The 12,572-nt window shown below is 50.3% G+C and overlaps 1 protein-coding gene across 1 annotated transcript in view; it reads left to right on the forward strand.

Annotated features, from left to right (window-relative positions):
• The first annotated feature begins 1,313 nt into the window (after window positions 1-1,313).
• The window catches only part of LOC149334064 (solute carrier family 4 member 11-like), a 58,094-nt gene continuing 46,835 nt past the window's right edge, over window positions 1,314-12,572 (forward strand). The window contains exon 1 of the mRNA XM_089556183.1: window positions 1,314-1,576. Within this exon, the coding sequence (XP_089412309.1) occupies window positions 1,429-1,576 (148 nt within the window). The 5' untranslated portion in view covers window positions 1,314-1,428. The remainder of the gene's footprint in view (window positions 1,577-12,572) is intronic.

The raw sequence follows: 12,572 nt of genomic DNA on the forward strand, positions 1-12,572 counted from the left end.
CACCCCGCTGTCTGTGCGCAAGGAAAATATCTTGGTTCCCTTAACCTTACGGAGACTCTGAGTTTAACTCCCGCTCAGAACATATTGAAAAAGCGCATGGATTTGTTTACATCCGTAATGATAGGGCGTTTTCTGTGTTATGACTTTTTAACTAAACCACTCATTACCCAATGCAGTCCAGGCAAAAGTTGCTCTGTCTTAGAGTGTTGCTTAACACAGGTAACAGTGAAACAGGACATTCCCTTACATGCATATTAGTCTAAAAACTTTTTTTCAGGAAAGAGGCATCTTCAACAATCCTCTTATCATGCACATTTTATGGCACCTGCGGCCCTCTTGTCACCGCAAACTTCCCGACCTCATCCGCCTACCGAGCACTATGATGTACCGTACTTCACGCGGAATCTTTAAATACATGCCGCTACGTTATCAGGCCTTCGTATTATATTTCTTGCTCATGCCCACTTTCTCTTTTTTTTTTGAATAGGTGATCATATCATTCCGCTTGTTCCCTGTCGTACTTCGCTCTCCTTCCGTCCTTTCCAAGACCTGAAAGTCCTACGCTCGTGTGTCCTGGCGTTATGTGAAATATAACACCAGAAGAACAGAGGAACAAAATATTTGCTCTACACCGTGGAATGAACAAGCACAAGGGTATTTTATTTAAGGTTGATAGAGAAGTTAAACCGAGCGCTGAACGGTTTAGTGGCAGGCCTTTGCTGTAGTCTTTCCGAGGAACTGTGTCCAGTAAGACTGTAGCGCATGCTTCTGTTATACTTCCTTTGCCAAGTGCGATTATAAGTGTGTGTGCGTCTTGCTTCTTGAATTTCTGCTGTAGTCATTTGTGCAATCCATTACCCTCTTGCTTTTTTTAGTAACAGTTCGTGATTGGCTAAGTGCTTAACCAGTAGTGTCTTGGACGACGAGAATGCTCAATGAACAAATAAAGGAGCAATTACATAAGTGTGTTGACAGCGATGGTGCCTGAATCTAGAATTGCATTTCTCGAGGAATACTTTCCGCAGCGCAACCCGGTGGCGTTACTGATTTGAAAGCCCTTTTCATTCTTCCAGAGGAAAACCCGTGACTGGCCTTGTCATATCAGCGAGTAGCGATAGTGAAGAATGCAGCCCAGTGCTCACGATATCTACTCTGCCAGCTAAAGTACACACCGGTTTTATTTCGCGCAGACCAGGGTACATTTCTGCTTGGTCGTAACGAGCACAATTGCGTCACCGCTGATGGCGGAGACAAGGCTTACTTGTCGCTCGTCAAAGTGAGGTCGTGTGCACAGGTGGTGAAGAGCAGTGGCTCCATAGCAGCGGTCGTTTTAGACGCGGCCAATCGATCACACAGCACAGTTGCAGGGTGAGGACACCATCCCCCTTCGTTGCGTGTGGCCAGCAAGAAGACAGCGTACAACGCGCCATGAGCGTCCGAGAAGTCCGCTGGTCGTTCAGAGATTCTGCACCGCGGGATGGCTGCAGGACGGAGCTGCCGTCATCGAAGCCACGGGATGCCGGAGACGACGAGTTCCGTTGGAGCTACCACGGGGACAGGTGGCACCTTGTGAACGGTGAGTTGTAGCTCGAGAAGGATGAAAGTAATTTCCGGTGGCCTCGCTTGCTTGAAGCAAGCGAGGTCACGAGGTCTCACGGTGAGTCTCCGCGACCGTTCACTGCTAATTTTCAAGGTTATGCGTGAGCCGATTGGTGCCAGTACTGACAGACTGAAAGATTAATATCAGCATTGACAGGCGATTGTCACAGTTGCTAATGCGAAATTTAAGCTCAGCTCTTACCACGCCAACTGCCCCCGCTGGCAGGCAGCGTGTTAAGCTGCTAGACACCCTCCGGGATCTTCCCTCAGCACATACCTTCCCGTTGTCTATTCCTACCCTCTCACCGTGGTGGGTGGCCTTTTGCTCTGCTACCACATGCCAGCATACCACCTGCAAAGTTACCAGTTAGGCCGACGACGGAGCGGAACGCTGGAACGCGCGCCCCAGGGATGCGCAGCAAACTATCCCCCCCCGTATACCTCGAACGTACAGGGATCGTGGAAGAACCCTAAACTCATCTTAATCCGTAAGAAAGGAGACGTAGCGGACTTAAAAAGTACAGACCGAACAGCTTACTGTGGGTCGCCTACTTAGATACTCGCCAATAGAGTCAGGAGAACATTAATCGTCAATCACCGAAATAATCACGCAAGATTTCGTAAAGGCTACTCGACGATGGAGAATATTCACACTATCAATCAACTGATTGATAGATGCAAGAATTTAACCAACCCCTTTATAAAGGCTTCAAAGATTACAAGAAAGCATTTGATTCAGTCGAAACTTGAGGAGTCCTGCAGGCATTGAGGAACGATGGTGTAGAAGAGTCTTGCGTGAAAATACTAGAAAATATATATAACAACTGCAAAGCAACATTAGTCCTTCATCAATCATAAAGTCAGCAATCGAATTCCAGTCAGGAAGGGTATCAGACAGGGAGACGCCAAAGCTATTTAACGCCTGTTTACAGGAGCTAGTCCCAGGACTAGAATGGGATTAGTTGGAGATAATAGTTAATGGAGAATACCTGGTAATGTGCGATGCACTAATGACATTCTCTTGCTAAATCACTTAGTAGAAGAACTGCAAAGCGTGATCAATGCCTTAGAGAGGCAGAGGGAAACACTGGGTCTAAATATAATATACATAAAATCAATGTAATGTTCAGAAGCCCCGGAAGGAAACAGCAGTTTACTTTAAGTATAGAGAGGCTGAAACTGTTAAGGGAATACGTCTACTTAGGTCAGGTAGTGACCACAGGGTCGCATCACGAGTGAATAAACCAGAAAAATAAGAAAGAGGTGCAGCGCATTTGGCAGGCTTTCTCAGGTCATGAATGGCAGTTTACCAATATTCCTGGCGGTAAAAGTATGTAACAGCTATATCTCACCGGTACCCACCCATGGGGCGAGAACATGGAGTCTATAGAAAAGGTTTCAACTTAAAGACAACGCGGCGAGCTATGCGGAAGAAAATGTTAGGTGTACCGTTAAGACACAGGAAGAGGGTAGACTGGGTCTTGGAACAAACGCGGGTTGATTATATCCTAATCGAAATCGAGGGAATAAATGGGCTCGGGCAGGGCATGTAATGTGAAGGCCAGATAACCGATGGTCGATAAGGGTAACGGACTGGATTGCAAGAAAAGACAAGCGTAACAGGCGTCGGCAGGTTATATGGACGGATGGGCTTGAGATGTTAGCGGGTATAGGGTAGCTGGAGCTGGCAGATGAGAGCTATTTGAAGAGATATGGGAGAGGCCTCTGTCCTGCAGTGGACGTAGTCATTCTGCTGTTGATGGTTAGACCTAGAATGTCATGTATTAAAGCATGTCAAGTAATTGAATTAACCCTACTATGGCAACTTGCCTCATCGACAGAGGCTAAAGTACAATTGTCGCTGTCGGATGCCGCAAGAAAGAGAAACAAAATTGGCAGCGGCTTAGCTCAGCTAGGCCAGGATATACCTATCGAAAGGAGTTTCGTCTACTGACATTTCCGTAGCGACATGCCGTCGCTGTCGTTGAGCAGCTTCGCGGCGTCTCTTCGCGAGTCGTTCCTCTCATTCTTCGGACGTCTCGGCCGCCCGCTCAGCCTTTCTCGCCTCGTTTTCAAGCTGTCGGCCGGCCTTGTACCATGCGACGACCTCTGGATCGAACGACTCAATTTCACGCAGCCTGCAGCGCCGCTCTCCTTCTTCCGTGGTGCGCGTCTGAGAAGCGAACGCTTCACTTTCGACTTATATCCTAGCCGCGCGGCGCGACTCTGCGCGCCTGCGCATGTGCAGTGCAGTACACTGGCTGCGGCGGCATACACGTTGCCGTGGTAACGGCGCATGCATTGTATTGGCCTTTGGCAGGCACCGCGAAATGCGCTTCTGCTGGCTTAGTGTAGCTTTCTCTACAAAAATTGAAGTCGTTGTTGGCAGCACTGGAGGAACTGTTCAGCTAATGTGCCTTACATTTTTATTGCTTTTTTCCCCTTTTTTCCCCTCCCCAAGTGTAGGGTCGCCAACTGGGCATCGCCTGGTTAACCTCCCTGCCCCTCCGTCCATTTCTCTCTCTCTCTTCTGACTGCTAGAAACATATGTGGACGCAATACGCCTCGGGTGCAACATGTGCAGCGTTATAGAGTTATGACATATTCATGGAGCTGTTTTAGCTACTCTGGGTAGGGAGACGTCAGAGTAGCTATTTCAATGTGTGGTATATGCGGACCACTGGGTCACACATTTGATGAGGCGCAGGCAGCTGCTGGCGTCGTTTTCATAAAAGAAAGCCATCGCCCAGTTTCACCTGTAGAAGTTGCTGCACACCTCTGCTCTTTCTCCAGTCTTGTTTGAAGATCACGCAACATGGAAGAACGCCTTAAGAACCACAAACGAGTAGATTCGGAATGACTCTTAAAGTTCATTTTCGAAAGCTGCTGTCCACCTCAATATTAGCAAGCAACAGGCGCGGGTTTCTGAACGTCTTTTTTTAGAATTGCGGTCATTCACTGTTTCTTCCTTGCATCGGAACATTAAATAAACGCAACCTTAACAAAGCCCTCGAAAAAGAAATCCCGCAGTCAACATGCTTTAAGTGATAAATTTTCGACTGCAGTTCAGAAATATGAGTCGATTGTAATAATTAGTTGCACTCCATACAGCCCTTTTAAAAAAGTGCCTTTGATGGCAACATGTCCCTTAGAACTGGCACCATCACTGACAAGACTGCAAGCGTGTAGTACATGAGTAAGACCAATGCTAGTACACCAACATCTGTTTCTTCTGCAACATCATCATTATCAGCTTGATTGCGCCCACTGCCGGGCAAAGGCCTTTCCCATATCTCTTCAATTAACCCTTTACTGTGCCAGCTGCGGCTATCGTGTCTCTGAATATTTCTTAATTCCATTCGCCCACCTACCTTTCTGCCGCCCCCTGCTATGAATGCATTCGCGTAGAATCCATTCAGTTGCCACTAAGGAAGATCGCTTATCTTGCCTTCGCACTGCCTTCCTTTCTCTGAGCTTTGCACCTATCATTATTCTTTCCATAGCTCGATGCGTTGTCCTTAACTGATCTAGAACCATCTTTGTTAGGGTCCACGATTCGGGAGCAGAGGTGAGTACGGTACGATATAATTGTCCTGTGAGCAGCGCATGAGACAAATAGACGCATGAACATGAGACAAATGAGCAGAAGGTAAATTGGGTATAACAACTTATGATATTCAGAGGCAAATTCACACACTAATGGGCGTCGAGCCGCCGCGCTGACTGAGTGGTTATGAAATTCGGCTGCTTACCCGAAAGACGCGGGCTCGATCTCGATCATGGCAGTCGAATTTTGATGCAGGCGAAATTCTAGAGGCCCGTGTGCTGTGCGATGTGCATGCATATTAAAGAACCCCACGTGGTACAAATTTCCAGAGCCCTTCACTACGGCGTCCCTTTATAGCCTCAGTCAATTTGGGACGCTAAACTTCCATAAACCAAGCCAAACTAACGGTTGTGTCAAATGTAGATGGCATGCTCAATCTACCTAGCTTGCAGAAAAAAGTGAAACTAGCACCTCCAGTTCTCATGTACCGTCTCCTTACACAATCAGTTCAGCATCGACATATATAAATAGAAGCCCAGTTCACAAACTATACCTCCATACCATTAGCATTTGCATACAAGCAAGCTACATTGAAGTAGGTTGAGAGCTGAGGAAGTCGTTAAAAATCTAAGATTCACAAAATGTGAATCAATACAACGCTCACGGAAGCACGGAGACGTGCCCTAACTCTCGAGTAGTAATATGTAATTAAACGAAAACATATTGATGCGGGTAGACGACGACGACAAAGAGCGATGGCACGAGTGGGAAGAGTAGAAGAGGACAACGAAGTTCGGACTGTGTTCTCGGTGCCGCTCGCAGCTGTTCTTGTCTATTTGTAAATATCTGTAAATATATTCTTTCCCGCAACATATTTGGTGGAGGTGCGGCTTTCCCCTACGTCTACCGACGACGGAGCTCCGCAGCGGCCGGCAGTTGCCTTCACTCATCATGACCCAAGACGCCGCCCAGCACACCGCAGCCCCGGCCATGACATCACTCGTTCTTTCTCCCCCTCGTGACCCTGGGACCTTTTCTGGTACCGACAACACTGACGTCGACGACTGGATCAGCATGTACGAGCGAGTGAGTACCTACAACCGCTGGGATCCGACCCTCATGCTCGCAAATGTAATATTCTATCTAAAAGACACTGCCCGGGTCTGGTATGAAAAGCACGAAGACCATCTGACCAGCTGGGACGTGTGCAAAGAGAAACTCCGCGAATTGTTTGGACGGCCGCTCGGCCGAACGCTTGCCGCTAAGAAGGACCTCGCCTCCCGAGCTCAAACATCTACGGAGTCCTATGTGTCGTACATTCAAGATGTGCTGGCCCTCTGTCACAAAGTTGACGCCAACATGCCCGAGTCTGACAAAGTCGGCCACGTGTTGAAGGGAATCGCCGACGATGCCTTCAACTTGCTCGTATACAAGAACTGCACTACAGTCGACGGAATTATTAAGGAATGTCGACGCTTCGAGGAAGCCAAAAGCAGGCGTATTAGCCAGCCGTACACACGCCTGCCCAACACGGCTGCGACTTCTTCATGTGAAGACCTGCGACACCGGGAAACTCCAGCGCCCCCAGAAAATGTGACCCGCATCATCCGACGCGAGCTCGAAGCTATGTCCCCTGCCCCCCTGCATCTACATGATGGCGACAACCGCTTGCCTACCATCTCTCTGGTACAGGCTGTCGTCCGCCAAGAGCTTGCAAACCTTGGTTTTCAGCCCGTCAGCCCTGTACGGTCTTCACCACCCCCCGAAATCACTGCGATTGCTCCTGGACGACCTTCGTACTTCACTCCACGTCGGCGAAACCCTAACAATTGGCGGACAACCGACGACAGGCCCATTTGTTTCCATTGCCACCGCACTGGCCACATCTCCCGCCACTGTCGAAATTATTGGTCCCGTCGCAGCACATACCGTCCTCTCAGCTCCCACCGCGACGACGAACAGCCCAGCCACTACACGCCCCCTCCAGCCCAGCACAGTGCTTCAGTCGACGGCCAGATTTCCCGCTCCAGCCGCTCCCCGTCCCCCTGCGTCGACAGTCTCGTTCTCCCCAACGCCGTCGCTCCTCTCCTGGCCCCTACGGACGCTCGCAAGCGGAAAACTAGACGCTGCAGTGTCTGGAGGTGATGCTGCAACACAGCCCCAGTCCCAAAATCCTCGATTAGCCCTTCGCGCACACCATAATTTGCTCGCCATTCATGTCGATGGAGTGCCTGTGCGAGCCCTGATCGATACAGGCGCGCACGTATCCGTCATGAGTTCAGCCCTACGACGCCGCCTCCGAAAAGTACTGACCCCTGCACCCAAAGCCGTTCTCCGCGTCGCCGACGGCGGAACGCCTCATGTTGTTGGACTATGCACAGCCCGTGTGACCATATCCGGCCGCCATACATCCGTTCTGTTCTCTGTTCTGGACCAGTGCCCTCATGAAGTCATTCTTGGCCTCGACTTCCTGTCTGAGCATTCAGCCCTCATTGACTGCGCCACTAATGTTGTTCAGCTTGACCTTCCTCTTTCTGCTGAGTCGCCGTCCCCAGTTATACACCGTCTTTGTGCTGTCGACTTTGTCCGTCTACCGCCTCAAGCCGCAACTTACATTTCTTTCTCATCTGTTCCCCCTGTACCTGATGGTCACTACGTAGTCACTCCGGAACTTGACGTCGCCCTGACGCGCAGCATTGCGCTTCCACACATTGTATTTACAATGTCGGCCAACCGAGCGTACCTTCCGCTCCTGAACTTTGGTTCATCCATCCAACCGCTCCCGCAAGGCATCTCACTCGCCACGCTGTGCCCTGCGGCCGAATGTGTGATATCAGTGGTGGACACCTGCTTACCTTCCACTCAGCAATGCCGGCTGCCTGCGGACCCATCAACTGAGAACCCAACGGACGACTACGCCGACATGATCGCTTCTGACCTACCGCCAATGCAAGCTCGAGATCTTAGGTGTCTCTTATCATCTTTCCGCGACATCTTCGACTTTGATAGCCGTGTTTTGGCTCGGACCTCTGTGGTGACGCATCACATAAACACCGGTGATTCCGCTCCTCTCCGTAGACGTCCGTACCGAGTGTCCAGCGCCGAACGCACCGTCATAAATCAAGAGGTGGACAAGATGCTCGCAAAAGACATCATCGAGCCCTCGTCAAGTCCTTGGGCTTCACCAGTCGTCCTGGTGAAAAAGAAGGACGGCTGCTGGCGCTTCTGCGTTGATTATCGGCACCTCAACCGCATCACAAAAAAAGACGTATATCCACTCCCAAGGATCGATGATGCATTAGACTGCCTCCACGGCGCCAAATATTTCTCTTCAATTGATCTTCGATCGGGGTACTGGCAAATTGCCGTTGATGAAAAGGACCGCGAGAAGACCGCCTTCGTGACGCCTGATGGCTTATACCAGTTTAAAGTCATGCCGTTCGGCCTCTGTAACGCCCCGGCTACCTTCGAACGAATGATGGACTCCCTTCTTCGTGGCTTTAAATGGTCCACTTGCCTCTGTTACCTAGACGATGTTGTGGTTTTCTCGTCTACTTTTGCCACGCACCTCGAGCGCCTCTCCAATATTCTGACAGTGTTTCGTAACGCCGGCCTTCAGCTGAACTCATCGAAATGCAAGTTCGGTCGTCGCCAACTCACTATTCTCGGACACCTCGTTGACGCTTCTGGTGTACGCCCAGATCCCATCAAAATTCAAGCTGTGAAGGAGTTTCCTCTTCCAAGGTCGTCGAAAGATGTGCGCAGCTTTGTCGGCTTGTGCTCGTATTTTCGCCGTTTTATCAAAGATTTCGCCGGCATCGCTCGTCCCCTCACCGATCTTCTGAAGAACGACACCCCCTTTACCTGGGGCCCTGCTCAAGAGAACTCATTTTCATCTCTCGTCCATTTGCTGACCGCTCCGCCCATCTTAGCACATTTTGACCCGTCGTCTCCCACAGAGGTTCGCACGGACGCCTCCGGATATGGCATCGGCGCCGTACTTGCCCAACGTCAACAGGGTCAAGATCGAGTCATCGCTTATGCCAGCCGCCTACTTTCAGCCGCAGAGCAAAATTACACCATTACTGAGCGCGAGTGTCTTGCCCTTGTCTGGGCAGTGGCTAAATTCAGACCCTACCTGTTCGGCCGTTCATTCGCTGTTGTCACTGATCACCACGCTCTCTGTTGGCTGTCTTCACTAAAAGATCCCACCGGTCGCCTTGGTCGCTGGGCACTGCGCCTCCAAGAATACTCATACTCCGTCGTGTACAAGTCAGGGCGCCATCACCAGGACGCTGACTGTTTATCCCGATACCCTGTGGAACCACCTGACCTAGAGGACGCTGAGACCCTGCCCTGCCTCTTAGCTATCTCCGATCTTGCCGATATTGCCAACGAACAGCGCCACGACTCATCTTTACGTCCTATCTTTGATGGCATCCGTTCTGCAAACCGATCTCCGTCTCTGAACCTTTATGTGCTCCAGAACGGCATTTTGTATCGCCGAAACCTACGCTCCGATGGCCCTCCGCTCCTGCTCGTGATACCCCAACATCTACGCTCTTCTGTCCTTGAAGAACTGCACGACCTGCCGACAGCCGGTCACCTTGGCGTGTCCCGCACGTACGCTCGGGTGCGGCATCGCTTCTTTTGGCCTGGTCTCTATCGTTCCGTCAAGCGTTACGTGGCCGCTTGCGACCTGTGTCAACGTCGGAAAAGGCCCTCCACTTTGCCTGCCGGACTTCTGCAACCCATCGACATACCTCCGGAACCTTTTCACCGTGTTGGCCTCGACCTTCTTGGCCCTTTTCCGACGTCCCTCTCCGGCAACAAGTGGATCGCTGTCGCAACTGATTATACGACTCGGTACGCCATCACGCGTGCTTTGCCGTCCAGCTGCGCTACCGATGTTGCCGATTTTCTTCTGCAAGACGTCATCCTTCACCACGGCGCCCCTCGTCAACTGCGCACCGACCGCGGTCGTTATTTTCTATCCAGAGTAGTTCACGACATTCTTCGTTCGTGTGACACGCAGCACCAGCTCGCGACAGCTTACCACCCACAAACTAATGGGCTTACGGAAAGGTTCAACCGCACGCTCACCGACATGTTAGCCATGTACGTATGGCCAGACCACCGAGATTGGGACGCAGCCTTGCCTTATGTGACATTTGCATATAACTCTTCCCTTCATGACAGAACAGGCTATTCTCCTTTCTACCTTTTGTTTGGTAGGCATCCCACCCTGTCTTTGGACACACTCTTGCCGCCTTCTTCAGCCCCCACCACTGCTTACGCTCGGGACGCCATCTCCCAGGCCACGCTGGCGCGCCAAATAGCACGTAGTAGGCTCCAAGCCTCTCAAGTTTCCCAGAAGTCAGCCTACGACCGCCGTCACCAGGCCGTCGAATTTACCCCGGGATCACTCGTCCTTCTCTGGACGCCCTCTCGCAGCGTCGGTCTCTCCGAGAAGCTCCTTTCGCACTACCGTGGCCCTTACCGTGTCGTGCTCCGTGTTACCGACGTGAACTATGAAATTGCTCCCCTTGAAACCTCGCCATCGTCCTCTGGCGCCACCACCGACATCGTCCACGTCTGTCGCCTTAAACCTTATCACGACGCCCATACGTCGCCGCCCTAACGCCGAGACGGCGTTTCAGCAGCCGGGGGTCCTGATGCGGGTAGACGACGACGACAAAGAGCGATGGCACGAGTGGGAAGAGTAGAAGAGGACAACGAAGTTCGGCCTGTGTTCTCGGTGCCGCTCGCAGCTGTTCTTGTCTATTTGTAAATATCTGTAAATATATTCTTTCCCGCAACAATATATTGGAGAAACATGTTGCCTTACAAAATCATTTTCTTGATTTCTTGGGTTGATACACTGAGCTTCCAGTTTCATGCACGCTCAAAAGGGGCACAGGTAACGTTGAAATCAAAACTAATCATCAAAGCACACACAGGGCTCAGAAAAAATGATCCTCACATGCAACAAGATCGCCCTCCCCTCTCTTAAAATCTTCTAGAATTAAAGTGCAGCTATTTATAACAAACCTGGCTGTCGCGCAGTTTGCATTCCTTGCATCCAATGTACGCAGTAAGTGGAATCCCTGGATTATAGACAGGATTACAAAGTCTGCCAAAGGTGGCGTGTAGTCCGAAAATCTGCACCAAGCGCGTCTTTTTCTTGGAAGCAGGCCTAGATGCTTGACGCCAGAGATATTTTTTTAGGGATGTGATATAACTAATTGTGATTGAAGATCCCATTGCAACAGATGTAAGGATAGCCACATTGATAAGATTCCTAGTAGGATAGGAGTACTTGTCTTTTGCTTACAACTGCTTCGTCAGAGCACAGGTCTGCGATGTTGTCTACACACGAACGTATCCACCCGCTGCAACATCCGGCGCACTCTTCTTTAAGGAACTAAACAGCGCGACTAAAACGATGGACCAAGAAAAAGATACTAAAGAAAAAGATACTACTTCCTTAAAGATGCAATACCAACTCGCTCACTATGCTATGTTGCACTCTTCTTCCATGACGCGTTGCCACAAGTCTAAATGCGTTTGATATCGGGGTATGCTTTAGAACATGGGGCAGCGACGAAACTAGCGTAGCGCATGCGCGAAAACAATATATCAGCTGACTCTCTGCAATCTGGCTCGGCCTGCACATGGTAGCAACACAAAAGGTGAAGCCTACCGGGCAGGTAACGCCTATCAGTTGACCAGCGTTGGCCAGCAAGGTATTCAGGCTTTTCAAGTCTCTGCCGTTACTGGAACCACGACCATGCACATTCGCTTCACTTTCGAGACTCCAGTTGTCTGGCCCCCAAGGCGCCTCGGCTTTTATTTCCGATACGTCACTCAGTTGGCGCAAGTCAGGACGATGATTGACCGTATAACTCATTGGGGAGCTCTCGAATGGTGGTTACCTGCAGTTTCAATGCTGCCTTTTTCTTGCTTTTCTGGGTCAACATGTCCTTTCCTTGTGGTCCCGTTGTGACTGCAAAACGCTGTTAGGTCTCCGCGCTAAGCTGTAAGCGCGTGCTAATCAATTACTGGGGCGAGTTTATGGCACGTCCTCGTTGTCTATAACACAGTGGCTTGGCCACAGTTCTTCGTTGTACCTCGTACGAGTTGTCATTGCCCTAATCCATTTTTGGACGGTAGCACCACACTGTGTCCTAATACGCAAGTGTTCGTTCTATCTGTGGCTTTTAAAATTTATCTTAACTGTACCAAAAAAAGGAGACTTTCTCACCAAGAACCTTAAAACATAACTGGCTCCGCCATTAGACATGCCTTTTTCGAATGATCTTTGCTTCTTTGAGCTTTCACGCTTCTTGTACGCGATGGAAGAACAGAACGCTCCTATTTGTGCTTGAAAATAGTGGCGTTCCCCTGTGCTTATAGAAGCGCCCTG

This window comes from Amblyomma mixtum, chromosome 8, assembly GCF_055824585.1.
Source record: "Amblyomma mixtum isolate Tamu chromosome 8, ASM5582458v1, whole genome shotgun sequence".
Taxonomy (NCBI): Eukaryota; Metazoa; Arthropoda; class Arachnida; order Ixodida; family Ixodidae; genus Amblyomma; species Amblyomma mixtum.